The sequence below is a fragment of the Choristoneura fumiferana genome, chromosome 12 (assembly GCF_025370935.1).
Source record: "Choristoneura fumiferana chromosome 12, NRCan_CFum_1, whole genome shotgun sequence".
Classification (NCBI taxonomy): domain Eukaryota; kingdom Metazoa; phylum Arthropoda; class Insecta; order Lepidoptera; family Tortricidae; genus Choristoneura; species Choristoneura fumiferana.
In genome coordinates this window covers 1167920-1190514 of record NC_133483.1, presented here as the reverse complement: position 1 = coordinate 1190514, position 22595 = coordinate 1167920, and the positions used below count along the sequence as shown (strand labels likewise).

At 39.4% G+C, this 22595-nt stretch overlaps 1 protein-coding gene across 1 annotated transcript; it reads left to right on the top strand.

Annotated features, from left to right (window-relative positions):
- The first annotated feature begins 9241 nt into the window (after positions 1 to 9241).
- LOC141433067 (uncharacterized) lies at positions 9242 to 17063 on the top strand. Its single transcript, XM_074094888.1, has 5 exons — positions 9242 to 9724; positions 10831 to 10945; positions 11667 to 11797; positions 12519 to 12705; positions 16040 to 17063. The coding sequence occupies exons 1-5, from the start codon at positions 9242 to 9244 to the stop codon at positions 16216 to 16218; spliced, it is 1095 nt and encodes a 364-aa protein (XP_073950989.1). The 3' UTR covers positions 16219 to 17063.
- The last annotated feature ends 5532 nt before the right edge of the window (positions 17064 to 22595 follow it).

Here is a 22595-nt window from a genome sequence, read left to right as displayed (position 1 = left end):
AACCCTCTATGTCAGGCCAGGCGTCTATTCGCGCTCAACAAGGAACAGATGGCTACGTTGCAATCGAAACTCGTGCACATCGTCCACATAAAAAGTAAAGACAGTGCTGCAAACGGAAAATTGAGGCTGGTTTAAACTTAAGAAGACTGAATTCAAGCGGTCTCACTTCTCTTTGCAGCCCTGTTTTTAGTTTTTATGTGGTTTGAGCTGGGAAGCAAATCCAGTAAAGTAAAGAATACCTGTGACTATTAATAGCTATACGTATGGATGGATATATACATCAATGGTACTAGTTAGGAAATGCAGACGGCGCTTCAAAACAGTCTGCATGAATGAGACGAGAGAGGGCTCTCTTTTCCCGTATATTATACTACTCTTTGATTCAAGACTTGAACCAAAGAGGAAGGAGAGACAAAAACTGAACTAAAAGAATGAATTTCTTTGCTCACCCGCGACCTTATGAAAGTAGCTAAGTTTATGCAAGATATGTGTGTTCATGCAGTTCCTCTACCTCCACACTATAAGAACACACACAAATCTCACAAACCCATCTATCACCACCACCACAGTACACTGACGCGTTTCGAACTCAACCAGAGCTCATCTTCAGAGTGACACAAACGTACACCATGCTACTAGTTGTTAGACTTCGAATTTCGTAGAGCCCCGCAGACGTGCGAGTGCGAAGCTGCGGGCAAACTCCAGTTAGTTTATATGAACTTGGCTTTACACGCTACCGCGTGCCATTGCAAGAGTACGTACATAATATTATGCATGATATTGATTTCTCTTTTCAATGTCCATTGCCAAGTATAACCAGACCTATTTGCTTTAGGTTGTCAGAATTGTTACTTTGAGACTTAGGTATAAATTAAAACATAATCATGTATTCGTGATTGTACCTACTCTAAAGCCGAGTTTAGACTTGCAAGAAAAATCGTGCAAGTTGCATTACATTGCAGCGCTCGATTGACCACTAGAACTCGCTGGCTTTACGGCCTCGCATTGTAATGCAACTTGCACGATTTTTCTTGCAAGTGTAAACTCGGCTTTAGAGTAGGTACAATCACGAATACATGATTATGTTTTAATTTAAAACGCCAAGGTGAACATGTATTTATTTAGCTTTGCCATGAAGATCTTTATTTAGCCCCAGCAATCGCAAAAAAATACTGCTATATTCTATTTATGTCCTTCCTCGGGATTTTAACTACATATCTGAGTACTGAATTTTATCTAAATCGGTTCAGCGGTTTAGACGCTAGAGGTACCTAACAAATAATAATAATAATAAATAAACAAACAAACAGCCTTACAAACTTTCGCATTTATAATATTATTGGGATTTAGATTGGAAGCAGAAATTAGATAGGTAGAGGTTTTTAGGGTTCCGGAGCCAAAATGGCAAAAACGGAACTCTTATAGTCTCGCCATGTCTGTCTGTGTGTCCGTCCGTCCGCGGCTTTGCTCAGGGACTATCAATGCTAGAAAGCTGTAATTTTGCACGGATATATACGTAAACTATGCCGACAAAATGGTTCAATACAAAACTAAAATAATTTTTTTTTAGGGTACCTCATAGACGTAAAGTGGGGGTGATTTTTTTTTTTCTCATCCAAACCTATAGTGTGGGGTATCTTTGGATAGGTCTTTAAATACCAGATTCAGCGATGTGTTTGCGAAATATTCAACTTTAAAGTGCAAATTTTCATTAAAATCGAGCGTCCCCCCCCTCTTAAATCTAAACCAGTGGGTGGAAAAATTTGAAAAAAAATCAGGATGGTGGTAAGTATATCAAACTTTCAAGGAAAACTATAACGGATAAGTTTGCTTGAGAATTATTAGTAGTTTAAGAATAAATAGCAGCCTCAGGTATAAAATATATCTAAACTATGGAAGATTCCGTATAAAAACGAAAACTACTTATATCACAATGTTTTAGACTTTGGTTTTAGACTATTGCGGTCATCGTTTCGTGATCATGGCGCATGCAACTGTGCCCAAATATCGAGCTTGTCTAAAATCAAGGTACGAGGAACGAGTTTTAAATCATAAAACTACTTAAGTACCTAAATAAATGTATTTTCTACCCTGTGTATACTGTGTAATGTGTCACTGCTGTTATATATAATTATTTATTTCTTTTCTTTTTCATACCTATTCGAAGAATCCGTACCGTAAGTCCTTACCCTCGACAGTTAAATCCGCAGCTGGAGCGCTCTTAGGCGGCAATTCCTCTGGAACCGTGACGTGCTTACGCTTACGCTCATTTTATCGCAACAAAAAATATCTTTATGATTGTTAGCACACATTTTAATTACTATAACTTATTTACAGTAAAGAGTTAGTAAGTATATCGGCAAGCACAGCGCAGAACTCCACCAACGAGATGGACATGATATGAAACTACCGTGAGACTCACTTGTTTTTATTTTTATACGTCTGGATGGCAAACGAGCAAGTGGGTCTCCTGATGGTAGAGATCACACCGCCCATAAACATCTGCAACACCAGGGGTATTGCAGATGCGTTGCCAACCTAGAGCCTAAGATGGGATACCTCACGTGCCAGTAATTTCACCGGCTGTCTTACTCTCCACTCCGAAACACAACAATGCAAGCACTGCTGCTTCACGGCAGGATTAGCGAGCAGATGGTGGTAGCAATCCGGGGGACCTTGCACAAGGTCCTACCACCTGCAAGACTCACTTATATTTAAAATGAGAGAAACCAAGAGAAACCAAGGGCGGATCCAGGATTTTTTTCAAAGGGTTCTATTATTTGATTAATATATTTTAACAACTGATAATTTGATTTGCTTCTAAGTATGTATACTGTGGTGGAATCGCCACAGTACACAAAAATACCGTCTGAGGGCCCACCGCGTGCCCGCCATTAAACCCGCCCTTAGATAAAACCGGATAACTCGCGTCTTAAATCAAGTTGAGCTGAACTTGATTTAAGATGCGAGTTAATCGGGTTTATCAAATTCAAATTCAAATTCAAAATCTTTATTGCTTTTACGTAGTGTACAGATCTTACAATAGACACAGTTAAGTATTACGTGAACCCTGCAAGGGCATTGCAATCGTTTAATAATATTAAATAATTCATCATTTATAATGGCACAAACATTTTAAATTAATTAACAAAATAAGTCAAAAAATAAATATTTAAATACAATTTTTCAATTTCAGCAATAAATTATAAAACAATATTAATAATAAATTTAGCTTTAAGTCTAATTCTGTTTATAGTCACTGTCAGAATGCAGTACTCAAATTATGAAAACAGTAACTAAATTACAAAACTACAAGCCTAGTGAAAAAAGTCTTTTATGGTGAAATAGGCTTTATCTAGGAGATATTTTTTTAAACAGACTTTAAACAAATTAATATCCTGTATATTTTTTATGGATTCGGGAATGTGGTTATACATTGTTATTGACATTGCGTATGGACCGGAGTGTATCATTTGCAAAGTCGAAACCGGTTTCGCCAATCTCTGCCGTGGACGGAGATTTTGGGGACGATTTTGGAAACAGATTCATGTTCTTCTTAACAAACAGGCACACTTCCAAAATGTAAATTGAAGTAAGGGTAAGAATGTTTTGTTTCATGAAATGTGGCCTGTAGGTCTCCATTCTATCATTGTTTACTAGTATTCTGATCTCATTAAATATGTGAGTAGGATGTTCAGAATCAATTTTAAACACTTTCCCACAGTACTATCCCGTATTGGAGAAAAGCATGTGCGTATGCGTAATAAGCATTTGTAGCTGTTTTTAGGTCAGTGCATTTTTTTCAGTTCGTTCAAAGCATATGTAAATCGACTTAACTTAGCCCTTACTTTATTAATATGATGCTTCCAGTTTAGGGCTGAGTCAATTGTTATGCCCAGTAGTGAAAAAGCGTTACTGACTCAAGTTTAGTATTTTGAAACCAGTAATTAATGTTTATTGGCTGCTTTTGATGTGGCTTAAATTGCATGACTTTAAGTTTTTTTGAAATTAATTTCAAGATTATGGTCTTTTTAACCAACTAACAGTTTTTTCAAGAGTGGCATCCAATTGGACCTTAATGTCTGTTTCACTTTGACAGGGCATAACTATGGATATATCGTCAGCAAATAAAGTGCATGGGTACTCTATAATTTTAGGCAAATCGTTAATATAAATAAAAAAAAACACAACCCAGAACACTTCCTTGGGGTATAGATTTGGTAACTTCTATTTTTCCAGATGTAATCTTTTCAATTCTGCCCGTTAGGTAGTCATGATGTTCCACCTGGACGTATTGCGTACGGCCCGAGAGATATGAAGTGAACCATTCATGAGCTATACCGCGTATACCTATACCGTATAATTATTTAACAAGATGTTATATAATACACGATCATAAGCTTTACTCATATCTACTAAACGCCCAAAGCATATTTTCTATCGTTAATTATACTAAGTACCTCCTGTATATATTTATATACTGCGAGTGTGGTGGACTTACGTTTCTGAAGCCATATTGGGCATCACTAAATATTTCAAATTTTTCCAGTATGAATATAGACGGTTACACATTGCAGATTCGAATATCTTGGAAAAGGTTGTTGGAAGAGCAATTGGCCGGTGGTTGCCACAATCACACTTGTCGCCTTTTTTGTGTAAGGTTTTACTACGGATAACTTTAATGCATCTGGACAGTACCCTCGACAAATGACTGGTTGATAAGGTTTGTCAGAGGAACCACGAGTTGCTCTGCACATGATTTAATAAGCACAGGGGGCATCTCATCATGGCCGTAGCTTCTCTGCTTTTTCAAATTACGAATTATTTTAAGAACTTCGTTTGCGGATACAGAGTTCAAAAACATAGAATTTTCACTTGGGCTGATAACTTTACGGCCGGCAGGTGGTAGGCTATCCTTTCTCGAACAGTTTCCTACTGATGTAAAGAACTTGTTGAATGCGTTTGCAACCTGTACTGGATCCTCGGTAATGTTATCATCGATATTAAGCTTCATATTTTTCTATTTTTAAAAGTGAACTTATTTGTTTGCTGTTTATTACGCGCCACATTGATTTTACTAAATTGTTCGATTTTTTAACCATTTTTATATTTTATCCTTTTTGACGTTATTACGTTTTTTTTAATAGCTTTCATACTTTTATAATGCTCAAGCAACACAGAATCCTTCTTTTGCATGGTTAGTCTCTTTAAAAGTCTTTTATGTTTGCAAGATTGTTTTATGCCCGGTGTTAGCCAATTTATTATTCTTATGTTTAATTTTTACTCGGATTTTAGGCATACATAGATCTAGCTTTAGTTTTAGTACAGCAGTAAATTCATTATAATTTTGATTAACATTTCTATCTAAGGATATTATTTGATTAAAGTCTATCTTACTGAGTTCTGATTAAAGTTTTCTATGTTGCGCTCTTTATAAAGTCTGTCTCTGTTATCCAATTAGTGCGCATTTGTAATTTTTCAAAAGATAGACTCAAGAAGATACCCCTATGATCCGACAGGCCATAGTCCCTTACAGCAACCTGCGATACGCGAGTTGGAAAATTAGAGAATATTAGGTCTATACAAGTAGCACTAGTTTCAGTTACTCTAGTAGGTATTTTTACAAGTTGTTGAAAGTTAAAGCTTTTCATTACATTAAGTAGTGTTAAAGAAGATGTGGTCTGTTCCAACACATAACATTAAATTCCGGCTATGATAATATCTCTTTTACAATATTTTCTATGCAAGTGATGTAACAGTCCATCCAGACAGCTATAGAAAAGGTCAGGAACTCTTCTGCTATCAGGCCAGTATAGGCCAACCATGAGAAGATTAAGTTTTTTGAGGTCCACGGCACATATTTCAAAAATCGATTCAATTGACATGTCTAATATATCCTCACATTCCTCATATTCCACATATAAGTTTTTCTTCAAAAATACGCACACTCCTCCACCCTCGCAGTTTGTGCGACAGAAGGATGATGCTAGCTGGTATCCGTCGATGCGCAAAAGATCCAATTTTGATGGCGTAATCCAAGTTTCCGTAAAACACAGGGCGTGCATATTTTCTTCATTGTCCATAATAGACTCTATCAGATGGCGTTTGTTTTTTATACTGCGTACGTTTTGACAAAAAATATTCAATCTATTGCCGAAAAAACTTTGCTGTTTCTAGATCATTAAGTTTGCTGGAAGATCCTTTTACAGTTTTCTCGTTGCTAGATGATTTCATTTTATTTCTTTCCAGGTGAAGATTTTTTCAAGGTGATTGGTGTTGTTTAAAGTTTCTTCTTCATTTCTCTTGTCGTTTATCGATGTATTATTACTATTATTTTTACTACTAGGGGGTTTATTTTCAATATATTTTTTGGTTACGGATGTTTTTTGATTCGTAATGATATTTGAAGTTTCCTTTTCTGTTGAAAATGAACATGTATGCATTCCTGGTTCACGATTGTAATTATTGACGTGCTCTATCGTTTTTTTTATCCCACTAACGACTTTTTGGAATCCTAAATTATTCAGAACTCCACTTTGATTATGGAACATATCGTAGTCGTATGATAATTCTAGATTTGTATCATTTAGGAAGGCGTGTTGGTGTGTCTGTACATCGAGATAAAGTAGATTGTTAAATGTCTCAATCCTCCAGTTGAATATGTCACTCACATGATTACATCTATAAACAGGCAAACACATAATAAAATTGGTGTGATCTAAGTTTTGCAGTGTTTCTCTGATTGAAACTACTAAGTCTATATAGTTGTTTGTTTTCCTGAAGTCTTCTTCTCCTATAAATACGACACAATGATCTTTTTTGTAAAATTCGTCGTTTTTGAGTAAATATCTTGTAGAAGTTCTTTTATTCCAGCGTTTGGTTTAGAAAGTGACATATTTGTAGATCATCTGAGAGTGCATTCTCAATTTTTTGTCTAACTTTATTTCTTTTATTACTACTGATGACACACAGCTTGTTTTTTTGTCGCTTCGGAATATTGACACTTATGTACCAGCGGTGATGGATGGATTTCAGATTGATTAGTACTTTCATCGTCCGGGATAGGAGTTGAAGATGATATATTTGGCTCAGGTGTATTCTCCAGTCGTTTAGGAGTAGGGGAATTTACATGTTTTCTACCAACTTTTAGTGGTTTCGATTTTTTATTTCGAGTTCCTAAAGGTGATGCTTTTTTAGGTGTATTTTCACCAAGGATTTTCTTGTATACGCTCATTTGTTTTTGACAACTATCCAATGTCCTGGTCAAACGTGTGACTTCACCGTTCAGTTTCTCAATTTCCTCGTTGGCCGATAATAGCTTGAGTTTTAGCTGATCTATTTCATCTCTAAGACCGTTTTCAATTGAAAGATCGTGGGTTGATACGTTTGGCAGACTTCTTGGTGTCCGAGAGCCTACGCCGTTGTATGAGTCAGCACTCAGATCACTATCAGTTGTTAGTTTTTCCTCAGATAGTGAACGAGGTATTTCAGTTTCTGGATTTGTAGTAGCAGCTAAATGCCCGCTTTGGGTAATTGGACAGTAATTTTTTGGTTTGTTAAGTTTACTCTTTTTCAAGTTGATTTCTGGTGAGGTTTTTTTTGGAGAACGTGGTGTCGAATGTTGTACATTTTCTGTGAGGTTACGACATTTCCAGCATTTCCAAGATTTTTTGGTGATTGCTGTCATTATCAAAAATCTACTTCTGGTTACCACTTTGGTGCATTCAATGTGTAAATTATGTTGACATATGCAACATTTTAGCCATTCATTGTTTACTATGTCGTTTTCGCATTTGTCGCATTTAATTTTCTTACTCCTACTACGAGACGTCATTTTTTTTTCACTGGCAACACTATTTAATAAAATTTTGTAGGGTAGGACTTTGATTTTTATTATATGTGGGTAGCTTAATATTTTGTAGCTGCAAAATGATGCCACAAGGTATTTGTTTAGCACTTTCCGTCACACTATTCAACGCATTATCAGGCAATAACACTGGCAGTATAAGCGAGAACGGTATTCTTCACTTTTTTATTGCTTTTTAAATAGAATAATGTTATTATGTATTTAATTTCTAAAAAGTTTAGGAGCACTTCTGTACGTACGTGATGACACTTTTGACACTCAGAATAACCTTATTGTGTCTAAAATTGTTGTTATTAAAATAAAATATAAAAAAAAACTCTTAGCACATGCTTTATTCAAGAATTTCCACAATCTATTCCAATACCACCTGCAACTTAATTTGAGTCGCAACCCAAGGTTAAGAAACGCTGGTCTAAAATAAACTTTAAATAGAAATATAGAATATATATAGAATAGCTCACTCTTTCCAAAATCTGGTCATGTCTCTATACTCCAGGGGTGGCTTTGAGAATGGCTGCTCTATAGCATTCACAAAATACGCTTGGACAGCAATTTTCTTTTTTGAAGAAAAACTTTCTCATGTTTAATTAAATAAACTCAGATAACTCGTCTTATTGAGTTTAGCTCGGGCAGAAGAGCTACGTATTAGCTCGAAACTTGTGGAGCTAAACCCAAGTTTGACTTGAGTTATCCAGGTTTATTTCATTAACTAGTGTACCCGCGGCTTCATACGCGTAAACTATTCGATCTGGTAGTTACAATTGAATTAGTTACAAAATTCCTGTGGGAAATCCCAAAATTTATATCATAATCTTCATTTAGGTGTTGTGTTAAGAACAACTATCCTGTGGGAATATTGGAATAAAAGTAGCCTATGTGTTATTTCAGACATCCAACTATCTACATACCAAGTTTCATGACTAAGCCCAGCGTAATCTGGCGCGCGGCAATGAATGGGTAAAGAGCTTTACAGACTGCAATGCAGGATAATGAATAGATTTATTTTTCCCTGAATGGCAACACTGGCATAGATAATAGATCGCTCGTTTTTGGCTCGAAATTAGAACGTGTGATTTTATTTTGCTTAATATACAAAATGTACACACCCAATGTCATATTTTCTCAAGTTTTTCGCGATTCCCAAGGTCAAAGAATCGACTTGCTTTAAAATTCCAGAGAAATAATGCGTTTCTTGAGAGAAACGTGTCAAAATGGTGTTGTAGAGCGCCATCGTGCTCCGTCTCGTTTTTTTTGTCCCGTTCTGGAAGTTCACTTTTATATTATAGATGAGTGAGTCTCACAGTAGTTTCATGTTCAAAAACTAAAACTTTTCTAGCTTTACTTGTGAATTAATTACAAAAACTCCTGTTCCAGATGTTCTGCATTCAAGAAAAAGAATCCCACACAGACCCATTCTCCGAGAAGGACCCTCTCAGCACAGCTCAGTCGTCCAGCGACGACGAGCCCGCCCCAAAACGCATCAAAACCTTCAGCCCTTCGCTTAATCTCAAAGTCTACCAGATCCCCGCCTTCAACAAGTCTCTAAGCATATTTCCAACCCCAGATGTAACGCTACCAAAATTTGTAAACAACCCTTTAAACTTGGCAAATCCATTAGCTTTACCAAGTATACAAGCTCAGGCCGCTAATGTAGTCAAGTCCTTGCATAGTCGGTACTCCCTGCCTGCTAAATTGAGCATAACACCGGTACAGACACCCAAGAGTTGTGATTCCGGTGGGATAGTGCGGTATAAGAAGAATGGAGAGGTGGCGAAGAAGCGAGGGCCTCCGAAGGGGTATAAAAGGAAGCCGAAAGTGGATCTGTCACAGAGTTTGACCAATGGGGCTTTGTTGCAGGTAATAACATTTATTTTTAGAGATGCAACGGATATTCGGCTAGTATTCGGTATCTGACTTCTCCGTCCACAATTTTAGGATTCTGCCGAATGCCAGACAGTTGGGTGCTGTTTGCAATCCATAACATTATAAGCCATAACACCTTTTATTTTAATTCATAAATTTTCAGGAGCTCTGAAATGGTCAACCTACAACTCTATAGGTTAGGTCAGGTTTACTTTATAACAATCAGGAAAAATCTGTAGTTATAATTTTTTTTTTATAGTAAACATTATATTATGACTTTTAATTATGTATGGATTCCAATATAGACCCCAGAGAGTTACATACTATCAGGCCTGATACTGCATAATAAAAAAACTTATGTAGTTATGTTAAAAACTGTACTGAAGCAAAAAGCGCGCTTTCTTTCGTTGAAAGACTACGTACGGGTCTTTGAACAAGTTGCAACCTGCATAATCCTGCCAAACAACTATCCGTCGCATCTACTACAGGTTGGTTGATTCGAAAGAGCTGACACGAATGGATTAAATGACTGAATGAAAGTATTTGTGCTACCTGTTTGAGTTTGAATACACTTCACACAATTATAAAAATGTGATGCATCTGCCCAAGCCCTCTCATTACGAGAGGAGGCCTGTGCCCTGCAGTGGGACGTATATAGGCTGGGATGATGATGCATCTGTCATTTTCTAATGTCTAAGTGACATTAACCATACACGATGTTAGATGGGTCGAAAATCTGGTAGCATGGTGTAGGGTTGTGTTGCTCTGAAGATGAGCTATGGTTGAGTTCGAAACGCGTCAGTGTAGTATGGTGGTCGTGATAGATGAGTGTGTGATTTGTGTGTATTCTTACAGTGTGGAGGTGGGGGAATTGCTTGAACACGCATATTTTGCATAGACGTAGCTATCATACATAAGGTCGCGGTTGAGCAAAGAAATTCTTTTAGTTTATTTAAGTGACATTACTTTCGTTCAATCTATCCATGCCAGCTCTTGTGGATCAATCTGTACTGAAGATTACTAAAACAGCATAACAAATACCAACGTTACCGATAAAATACGATAGAAAAAGATTCACTACATTTGTACACATGTTTTAGGCGCAAAACACAATACTGACGAGTCTACTGGCAGCTACGAACACGACCCTGAGCGTCGCGCCGCCACCCGTCGTCCCGAAGGTCGCCATCGTGCCGCAGATCAAAGTACCACCAGGTAACAATCGCAATACAACTCGATAACCCAGGGTTGGGAATTATCATGATTGAAAATACAAACTGAAATATAGATGCACAGAAAAACCAGAAAAATAAGACCATCACAGGGAAACGAACCCAGGTCCTCGGTATTCCGTACCGCGTGCTGTACCGCTACACCACTGATGGTCACCAGACCACCATCATGACACAGATGACCATCAGTGGTGTAGCGGTACAGCACGCGGTTATAGTTATTTTCAATATAGGTTTTACGGGATGACCGTAAAAGTAAAAATTTGGAATTGAAATAAAAAATACAAAAAGATTCCAAAAAAACAATCTTAATTATCATGATAATTTTGTTCATACTTGTCCGGTTGTGATCCAACAGAATAATACCTTTAACCAGTCCGGCTGTCTCATACCAAATTGCATCTGAATCCATCCAGCTGCTTTAGCGTGAAGTAGTAACAGGCATGTGCAAACGTACGCACTCAAAAACTGGCATTTATAATATGAGTAGGATTTTGTTTGTTTGTTTGCTTATACACTTTGTTGCAAGAAAAGGAAATACAACAATGTTACAAAAAAAGGATTAAGGCGTACTTATCCCTGAAGGCATCTATGCCAGAGATTTTAATTGCTTTATGAGCGCGCGCGGGGCCTCTAGGTCGTTAATCCTTCCCTTCTTTTTAAATCCTTCATCTCTTTAACCATGTTTTGTATTGACATTCTAGGTGTAGAACTAGTAGAGATGTCGCTGGACCCCGAGGACTGGTTCCCTTCGGAGCCGTACCGGATGGTGTTCAGCAGAAAGAAGAACCCTAAATGGAAGACCTTCCCTTATCGGTGCGAGCACTGCTTCAAGGTTAGTATTCACATGTTGTATAATTATATGATCGCCGTGGTGGCCTAGTGGTTTGACCTATCGCCTCTCAAGCAGAGGGTCGTGGGTTCAAACCCCGGCTCGCACCTCTGAGTTTTTCCAAATTCATGTGCGGAATTACATTTGAAATTTACCACGAGCTATGCGGTGAAGGAAAACATCGTGAGGAAACCTGCACAAACCTGCGAAGCAATTCAATGGTGCGTGTGAAGTTCCCAATCCGCACTGGGCCCGCGTGGGAACTATGGCCCAAGCCCTCTTGTTCTGAGAGGAGGCCTGTGCCCAGCAGTGGGACGTATAAAGGCTGGGATGATAATTATATGTAACTAGCTGGTGCCCGCGGCTTCGCCCCCGGTGTAGTTTTTTTTTTTTAATTTTCTAAATCTACTATTATAAGAACCTTCTCCTGACAATAGCAAACACAACAAAAAAAGAATTAGCGAAATCGGTCCAGCCGTTCACGCGTGATGCCGAGCGTGACCAAGGGAAATAGGGATTCATTTTGATATATTAAGAGCCTGCTTCACCACTTGTCGACTAACTTTAAGTGACGGATATCAGTGATGCCGTCTCTGTTTGTTTTGTCCGAATAAACAAAGACGGCATTACTTTTATCTGACACTTAGAAGATTAAATTAATAGGTAGTACCTTAAGGCATTGCCAGTCGAGTTGATTGCCGCAAATATTTATGACATCCCCCAGGGGTACCGCGTAGCGTCAACGCTCCTCACCCACGCGGCGGAGCGTCACGGCTGCGTGCCCAAGATGCTGGGCATCCCGTGCCCGTGCTGCCCGCACGTGTCGCCGCGGCGGAAGCTGCACAAGAAGCATCTGGAGACGCACGAGGGAAAGAGACGCAGGATATTCTGCGTCTACTGCCTGCCGCCCGGTAAGTGACAGTCTAGTGCCTGCCCCCAGTGGCAGTGTAGTACCTACCCCGTAAGTGACAGTCTAGTGCCAGCCCCCAGTAAGTGACAGTCTAGTACCAGCCCCCAGAAAGTGACAGTCTAGTGCCTGCCCCCAGTAAGGGACAGTCTAGTGCCTGCCCCCAGAAAGTGACAGTCTAGTGCCAGCCCCCAGTAAGGGACAGTCTAGTGCCAGCCCCCAGTAAGGGACAGTCTAGTGCCAGCCCCCAGTAAGGGACAGTCTAGTGCTGCCCAGTAAGTGACAGTCTAGTGCCTGCCCCCAGTAAGTGACAGTCTAGTGCCTGCCCCCAGTAAGTGACAGTCTAGTGCCTGCCCCCAGTAAGTGACAGTCTAGTGCCAGCCCCCAGAAAGTGACAGTCTAGTGCCAGCCCCCAGAAAGTGACAGTCTAGTACCAGCCCCCAGAAAGTGACAGTCTAGTGCCAGCCCCCAGTAAGTGACAGTCTAGTGCCAGCCCCCAGTAAGTGACAGTCTAGTACCAGCCCCCAGAAAGTGACAGTCTAGTGCCAGCCCCAGTAAGGGACAGTCTGTGCCAGCCCCAGTAAGTGACAGTCTAGTGCCTGCCCCCAGTAAGTGACAGTCTAGTGCCTGCCCCCAGTAAGTGACAGTCTAGTGCCTGCCCCCAGTAAGTGACAGTCTAGTGCCTGCCCCCAGTAAGTGACAGTCTAGTGCCTGCCCTCAGTGGCAATCTAGTGCCTACCCCGTAAGTGACAGTCTAGTGCCAGCCCCAGAAAGTGACAGTCTAGTGCCTGCCCCCAGTAAGTGACAGTCTAGTGCCAGCCCCCAGTAAGGGACAGTCTAGTGCCAGCCCCCAGTAAGTGACAGTCTAGTGCCTGCCCCCAGTAAGTGACAGTCTAGTGCCTGCCCCCAGTAAGGGACAGTCTAGTGCCAGCCCCCAGTAGGGACAGTCTAGTGCCAGCCCCCAGAAAGTGACAGTCTAGTACCAGCCCCCAGTAAGGGACAGTCTAGTGCCAGCCCCCAGTAAGTGACAGTCTAGTGCCTGCCCCCAGAAAGTGACAGTCTAGTGCCTGCCCCCAGTAAGTGACAGTCTAGTGCCAGCCCCCAGAAAGTGACAGTCTAGTGCCTGCCCCCAGTAAGGGACAGTCTAGTGCCTGCCCCCAGTAAGGGACAGTCTAGTGCCTGCCCCCAGTAAGGGACAGTCTAGTGCCAGCCCCCAGTAAGGGACAGTCTAGTGCCTGCCCCCAGAAAGTGACAGTCTAGTGCCTGCCCCCAGTAAGGGACAGTCTAGTGCCAGCCCCAGTAAGGGACAGTCTAGTGCCAGCCCCCAGTAAGTGACAGTCTAGTGCCTGCCCCCAGTAAGTGACAGTCTAGTGCCTGCCCCCAGTAAGTGACAGTCTAGTGCCTGCCCCCAGTAGGGACAGTCTAGTGCCTGCCCCCAGTAAGTGACAGTCTAGTGCCTGCCCCCAGTAAGTGACAGTCTAGTGCCTGCCCCCAGTAAGTGACAGTCTAGTGCCAGCCCCCAGTAAGTGACAGTCTAGTGCCTGCCCCAGTAAGGGACAGTCTAGTGCAGCCCCCAGTAAGGGACAGTCTAGTGCAGCCCCAGTAAGTGACAGTCTAGTGCCTGCCCCAGTAAGGGACAGTCTAGTGCCAGCCCCCAGTAAAGTGGACAGTCTAGTGCAGCCCCCAGTAAGGGACAGTCTAGTGCCTGCCCCAGAAAGTGACAGTCTAGTGCCTGCCCCAGTAAGGGGACAGTCTAGTGCCAGCCCCCAGTAAGTGACAGTCTAGTGCCTGCCCCCAGAAAGTGACAGTCTAGTGCCTGCCCCCAGTAAGGGACAGTCTAGTGCCAGCCCCCAGTAAGTGACAGTCTAGTACCTGCCCCCAGTAAGTGACAGTCTAGTGCTGCCCCAGTAAGGGACAGTCTAGTGCCTACCCCAGTAAGGGACAGTCTAGTGCCAGCCCAGTAAGGGACAGTCTAGTGCCTGCCCCCAGAAAGTGACAGTCTAGTGCCTGCCCAGTAAGGGACAGTCTAGTGCCTGCCCCAGTAAGGGACAGTCTAGTGCCTGCCCCCAGTAAGTGACAGTCTAGTGCCTGCCCCCAGTAAGTGAGTTTTTTAATTTTCATTACATTTTTATGGAATAATCGAGAAAAACTAACAAAAATGGAATGTTGCCAGCTCAGCAGGTATAAACGCTCTTAACATTATGAGTATTCAGTTATGGGAATTAATAATTATACAAATTAATATAGACCTTGGTCTGGGCCTGCCTGTAATTGACCTAAGAGCTCCGCGCAGCGCTTTACGGCTGCGTCTCTAATACGCACAAGAAAAAGAGATTATATATATTATGTATACGGCGGGCAGCGTTTTTAGAGTTCCGGAGCCAAAATAGCAAAAACGGAACCCTTATAGTTTCGTCAAGTCCGTCTGTCTGCCCGTCCGTCCGTATGTCACAGGCATTTTACTCGAAAACTACAAAATGATACAAGATGTCTTGTCAAAGCCGCTATTTAGTTTTGTAGTTAAATTACAAAAATAAATATTTATAAGGGGGGCACTTCTTACACGTAACAGAAATTGTTTTTTTTTAACTCGCATCAACTTGTGGCACATAGTTATTAGTTCGTCAGCTCTTTTGAAAAGATAGTAAGGTTTCTCAAAAACTTTTCTGATTTAGTGAAGATTTCCGGAAATAATCGCTCCTTAAGTAGCAAAAATTGTGCCCCCCATCTTGTAAACCGTTTGTCCAAAAAATATGGAAAGGTAACGCTTTATAAATAATTTCAACGAAAATACGGTATTTGACTATTTTGTATATGTTTTATAAATTAAAACTACTCAATGCCTGTCATCGAATAGAAAAACAATTTTTAAGCTACCTTTACAAATAACAAAGTTATAAATGTTTGAAATTCAAGTTTAGACAGAGAAAGACATACTGGCATGTGACGTCACACGCCAGTACCGCCATACTTGCTGCATAGAGAAAAGCGTTTGAAAAAGAGACAGGTGTATAGATTTTTCAAAAAATCACTATAAATCCAATTTTCAACCGATTTAAATTTTCTCTTCGCTAAACACTATCTGTATATCTATATTTTCATAATAATATTAAGATTATGGCTAAATCAGGAGTTGTCAAATACCGTATTGGTTTCAACATGATCAGATATACCCTTTTTGAGTTATTGCCGAAAAACTGCGCTTCTCAACAAAAGGACGTAAGTGCCGTGAAGATACGCTCTTTTTCTGGTAATAGATTTTAACTGTAGTAATCCGACACGCTCTTGGCCGGTTTTTTGTTTATTTCGTTTGTTTATTTCTCTGTTGTTATTTACAGGAGACCCCTCCGAGCCCTATGTGAAAGAGTCTGAGAAATACCCATTCGACAAATATCCTCAGTACTGGTATGCTTCCGAGGAAAGCCTCCGACTGCACAAGAAGAGGAAACACCCGTACGCCGCCATGTTGAATTACAACTGGTTCAACACGTGGACCGACGCCGTGCCTAACAGCTAATGGGTTGGTAGTTTTTGGTAGTTTTTAGTAGAATTCTTAAGTTGATGCCGGTGACCGCTAAATCGCAGTACTGGGTTTGGTGTATTTAATTTCGAGATTATTTTTAAATCATAATGACTATTTTTTTATGTAATGGATTTTTTTACAATTTTATATAGGTACCTAATTGAATTTATTCGTTTTTTATTATGTACAGTCGAAATTAACGGACGTGGAAAGATGAAGCTAAGATAGACAGTTTTAGAAAAGTTTACTTGCTTAAAGGAAAACTATGATTTGATTTCAACAACTAATTAAAACGACTTCCAGTTTATATATCTACTAACCATAGACTATCTAAGTTTAATCTTTACCAGCCATGTTCTTTTTATAAACATTTTACTTTATAAAACCAAGCCAGTATTACGATTAGGCATGCTGAAAGTTAAAAACGCCACTCAGGTAATAGTTTAAAAACTATTTATTTAATAACTCGCGATTTAATAATAATAGTTTTTTTTTTACTTGTGACAACTTTACTATGGTGGTATTTTTTAAACGAGAGCTGGCAACACAGTTTAATTCGTTATTCTGGCCAACCTGGATCGAGAACAAAATAATTTAATCTGACGTAAAGACAGTTCGAGATGAGATAAAAAAAAATTGACAAAGGCAAGCTTGCTTATATTTTTATCTCGTTTCGTTCGCATTCTTATAATTATAAAGCTTTAGTAGACATCTGTAAATTAGATCAATTATTATGATCTAAAATTGCAACAAATATTTAAACCAGTAGGTTATCTACAGTAAACTCGTTGAGGTATGGTCAAGGACTTTAATTCATGAGCCATTGTAGAACCATTTCACAGTAACGTCATATGTTGTTAAAATAGGTACTCTATTGTTGTACATAGGTACTGGCTATTTTTTATAAGCTTTTGTAATCAAATTTCTATTTCCTTATATTTAAACTTGACTGACATAATTGTTTATACTTTACTTCAATACAAATTCCAATCAAAGCATGTCGTTTCTTTTAACAATTTACTACAAAAACGTTATCAGCACGAAGCTTTGTTGAAGAAAAACTATTTCAATTATGAATTAATGTTTTATTGTTATTTGTGAAGTGATTTTATCGAAAAGTGAAAAATATCAGTTCCGATTTTTCGATATTGTGACAGCTGATCTGAGAATACAATGGCTCATAGTCGAGGAGATACCAATGGGGTAAGAGGTTCTAGTTCTTCCTCACTGCCCAACTTTTGTCTAACTAATAGAGACGGATATAGTTCTTGGAAATTCAAAATGCGAAACTATTTGATGCATGAGGATTTGTGGGAAGCTATAGAAGGGTATCCTGAAGGCCATAATATTTCTGCAGATACTATGTCAAAAATTGATAAAAAGGCCTTGACGAAGATATGCCTCACACTTGAAGGCTCGGCTATAACGCAAGTAAGAAGTGCTAAAACAGCGTCGGAAGCCTGGACTGCATTACAGAATGCATACGAGGATAAAGGTATGGGTCGTCGCCTTTATTTAGAACGAAGACTTTATAGACTTTGCTTGTCAGATTTCCCTAATATAGAGTCATATATCAATGCAGTGATGACAACTGTGCATGATTTATCTGACATAGGGAAAAACTATTGAAGATTCGTCTGTTGCTGCTATTTTACTCGGAGGACTTACATTCAGGTTTGATCCCTTGATTATGGCACTTGAGAATAGCAACCAGAACGTGACTACAGAGTTAGTTAAGTCTAAACTTCTCAACGAAGTGTCGAAAAAGCGAAGATTCGACCAAACTTGATTCTGCTCTACGTTCGCGAGATGTCAAGCCCAAAAAGTTAAGAAACCTATTGTTTGTTATGATTGTAACGAACCTGGTCATAAGCGCCCAGATTGTCCTTTAAGAAAGATAAAGAAGAAGGCACAGGAAGCGGCTTCAGTGGTAGCTCTTGGTACCAGTGCTAATGCCTGTGAAGACTACTGGACTATAGACTCAGGAGCGACCCGGCATATGACATCGAGATTGGAATGGTTCGAAAATTTAAGATCACCAGAATCTAGTACAAAGGTTACTATTGCAGATGGTACCAAGATAGACAGCGGCGGTATTGGTGATATATCAATCCACTCTGGTTCTTCTACTGTTAATAAAATAAAAGATGCAATTTATGTACCTTCTTTAAATAGTAATTTGATATCTGTTTATAAGGCTGTAGAAAAAGGTTATAGTGTACTTTTTGATAAAAATGGTTGTAATTTCTATAATTCTGATACCTTTTCTTTTGTAGGTGACTCTATTCTTCACGGTTCGCCCTATAGAGGTCTGTACAAATTAGACTGTACTGTCAATATGCCTCGCGATGTAGCCTGTGATGTGCACTCTGACTCCGCTACTAGGTACCAGTTATGGCACAAGCGTTTGGGTCATCTGTGTCGCATCGGTATGAACCATTTAAGAGATAGTCATGTAGGTGTAGAGTTTACAGAAATTGACAAAGAGAGTTGCGTAGCCTGTATCGAAGGTAAGCAAGCTCGCAAACCGTTTAAGAAAATAGCCTATAAACCAGCTACGTCTTTGCTTGAGTTGATACATAGCGACATCTGTGGACCGATGTCAGAAACCTCTCTACAAGGTAACAAGTATGCCTTATTATTTGTAGATGATTATACACGCTTATTTTTATATATTTATTTCTTCGAAGACAGAAGTGAAAGAAAAGTTTTGCCATTTCCAAAAATTAGTGGAACGGCAAACTGGAGCTCAAATAAAAGCTGTTAGGACGGACAATGGAGGTGAATATGTCAACAAAGAACTGTCAGATCATTTTCGTACTAATGGTATTGTGCACCAAACGACAGTGAAGTACAGTCCGCAACAAAATGGATTAGCAGAACGAACTATACGCTCAGTAATCGAGAAAGCTCGTTCTATGTTGGCACAGTGTTCTCTCTCCAAAGCGTATTGGGAAGACGCGGTACAAACTTCGGTGTATTTAAAGAATAGGTCCCCCCATCGCGCGCTTAACAACTTAACTCCTTTTGAGAAATTGTATGACCGTAAACCGAATCTAAGTAACCTTAGGGTTTTCGGGTGTCGAGCTTTGATTCATGTACCTGATTGTCAACGGAAGAAATTTGATATGAAAGCGATTGAATGTATCTTTGTTGGATATTCAGATGATCCAAATAGTTACATATTCAGAGACCCTCAATATCCAAGAAGGTTTACTAAGTCACGTGACGTTACATTCTTCGAAGGTTGCTTCACAAGTTTGAAGAACAATAAATTGAATGAAGAGCCAAGTACGTCCAAAAACGTTCCAGTATCTGGTCCTGTCATACTGTTAGACAATATGAGACCGGTACAAGAACGAGAAGATAGGTTGGTAGAGTCCCCTGCTCCTGTTTGCGAGGAAAATGTATCTAGAGAGTCGAATGCCTCTCCTAGTACTATTCATGAGGCAAATGATATGTTACAGGAAGAATTTCATGATGCTTCTGCTGATCCACTTCCTGAAACGTCATGTCCACCTGAGACTGAGGTATTGGAGGACTGTCCTGTGGTAGAAGATCGGAGATATCCAACTAGGGATAGAAAACCTCCAGATTATTTCTCCTATCACACATTAGCTGAGGACAGAGAACCTCAAACGTACTCTCAAGCCATGCGAGACGATGACGCGGATAAATGGAAGTCAGCCATGCAAGATGAGTATGATTCGCTAATGAAAATGAATACATGGAAGCTGGTGGACAGGCCTGATCGTAAAATAATTCCCTGCAAATGGGTGTACAAGTTGAAGACAGATACACACGGTAATATCACTAGGTATAAAGCTAGACTAGTAATAAAGGGCTTTAATCAAGTCGCGGGAGTAGATTACCACGAGACTTTTTCGCCGGTGATCAGACATTCATCTCTGCGTACTTTATTTGCCTTAGCCGCCGAAATGGACCTTAAAATGCATCACTTGGATGTCGACACTGCCTTTTTGAATGGCGACCTAGAAGAGGAGGTCTACATGGACCAGCCTCAAGGTTTTGTGAAGAAGGGCCATGAAGATAAGGTATGTCTCCTGCAAAAGTCCTTATATGGGCTAAAGCAAGCCCCTCGTGCGTGGAACATTAAACTTAACGAAACCTTGTCTAAAATAGGTTTTAATAGGCTGCCTACTGAACCATGTGTATATAAGAAACTCATTGGTTCTGAAATAATATTACTGGCCATATTTGTTGATGACCTAATTATATTTTACAAGAACGACACTTCGTATGTCAAAGTCAAAAGTGATTTACAAAAATACTTTTCACTCAAAGACTTAGGGCCGTTGAAATATTATTTAGGAATAAATATTGATTGTAATGATGGAAAAGTTACTATAAATCAAAAGTCGTACATTACTTCGCTACTGAAGAAGTACGCATTACAGAATGCAAAGGAATTTGACACGCCATTAGCTAATAGCAAGCTAGCTGCTGATTCTGAAGGTAAGGAGTCAACTTATGATTATCAGCAGATAATTGGCTGTCTTATGTATCTTGCTGTGAATACACGGCCAGATATTGCGTTTGCTGCCAGTTATTTGAGCCAATTTAATACTAAATGTGGCAAAATTCATTGGCTAGCGGCAAAACGGGTGCTTCAATATTTAAAGCGCACTATAGATTATTCTATAATCTATAGGAAAACTGGAATACCTCTTATGTTTATACGGATGCTGACTGGGCAAATTGTACCAGTGATCGGCGCTCTTATACCGGTTACTGTTTCAAACTTGCAGATGGCCCGGTGTCATGGGCGTCAAAGAAACAGCCTACAGTGGCGTTGTCGTCAACTGAAGCCGAATATATGGCACTAACAGAAGCAGCAAAAGAGGCTACATATTTGCGTAGATTCATTGCTCAGGTATGTAGCAATAATGATCAATATCCTACTATCACTTTATACAGCGATAGTCAGAGTGCACAAAACTTGGCATATAATCCCGTAAACCATGGTAGGACCAAGCACATTGACACGAAATTTCATTTTATTCGGGAAAAGGTGTCAGATAATATTATAAAACTAAAATTCATTAGTTCGAGCAATATGTCTGCTGATGTGCTCACCAATGTCTGGGTAAAACTGCACATCAAGATGTATTCAAGGGTTAGGTTTAATTAATACCTAGTTGATACCTATATTTTTTGAATTTTTATGTTTTATAGTTCGTTGGTTTTATCTACTGTTTGGTTTGTGATGTTACATTTAAAGTATTCTGTTATGAGCAAGTTTATGTACAGAGAATTTTGATTATGGGCGGGTGTTAAAATAGGTACTCTATTGTTGTACATAGGTACTGGCTATTTTATAAGCTTTTGTAATCAAATTTCTATTTCCTTATATTTAAACTTGACTGACATAATTGTTTATACTTTACTTCAATACAAATTCCAATCAAAGCATGTCGTTTCTTTAACAATTTACTAACAATAGTTGGACCATCGCATTACATTAAACAAGGAAAATGTAATGACTTTTCCTGTCGAAAAAATGTTTTACCATGGTTGCTCATGGAATAAATCCGTTGACCATACAGTCAACGTCAGCTACAAAGATACGGACAGTTACACAAAAAAATATGAATTTTACACTTACCTTGTCGCTCTTACTTCATGTTTGAATTTTGTATAAAATTGTCAGGTGGCATACAGTGACAAGGCACTAAAGTGTGAATACCTTTGGCCTTAATAACGACTTTATTGACTTAATATTAAGGTCACACATACATATTTTACATATACAACTTGTAACTTTGGCTGTATTGGTTGTAGTTGACTGTGCAAAAAATGTACCGCGTACTGATTGTTTCGCGTTGCTAGATCACTTACTGGTATATTAGGTGTTACAAAAATACCCCCTTCAATACAACAGAGAGGAAAAACCTACGCTTTCGTTCAATCACATCAAAAGTCAAAATATCTTTATTCAATTAATAGGCTATAACAAGCACTTATGAATGTTAAAAAAAATCTACCACCGGTTCGGAAAAACCTCTGCTGAGAAGTATCCGGCAAGAAACTCAACGAGGTATATATTTTTTTTTTAAAACAGATCGGATCGGATCAGATATGTTCGATCAGCTCTTATACTACGAAGTTTGAACTTTGTAACGTTCCGTCCCGCTCACGCTAATGCATTTATTGAGAGAGGAAAAAGGATGGCATGATACGAGTTTCGAATTTCAGAGCAATTCCCTGAACTGGTAAGCCACAGAATTTTATAGAGATTGTTTTGGGTATTTTTGTAACTCACTGTATACTTACAATGCATGGTAGAAGTTATTTGTATATTTTTTGAAAGGTTTGTATAAATTAGTGTAGTAACATTGCCTTAAAGTAGA

Excerpts from the sequence above, each read along its gene's own strand:
- LOC141433067 (XM_074094888.1), top strand. The coding sequence starts at position 9,242 with ATGTTCTGCATTCAAGAAAAAGAATCCCACACAGACCCATTCTCCGAG. Across the intron at positions 9,725-10,830 it reads CCAATGGGGCTTTGTTGCAG|GCGCAAAACACAATACTGAC; the intron begins GTAATAACATTT and ends CACATGTTTTAG. Across the intron at positions 12,706-16,039 it reads CGTCTACTGCCTGCCGCCCG|GAGACCCCTCCGAGCCCTAT; the intron begins GTAAGTGACAGT and ends TGTTATTTACAG.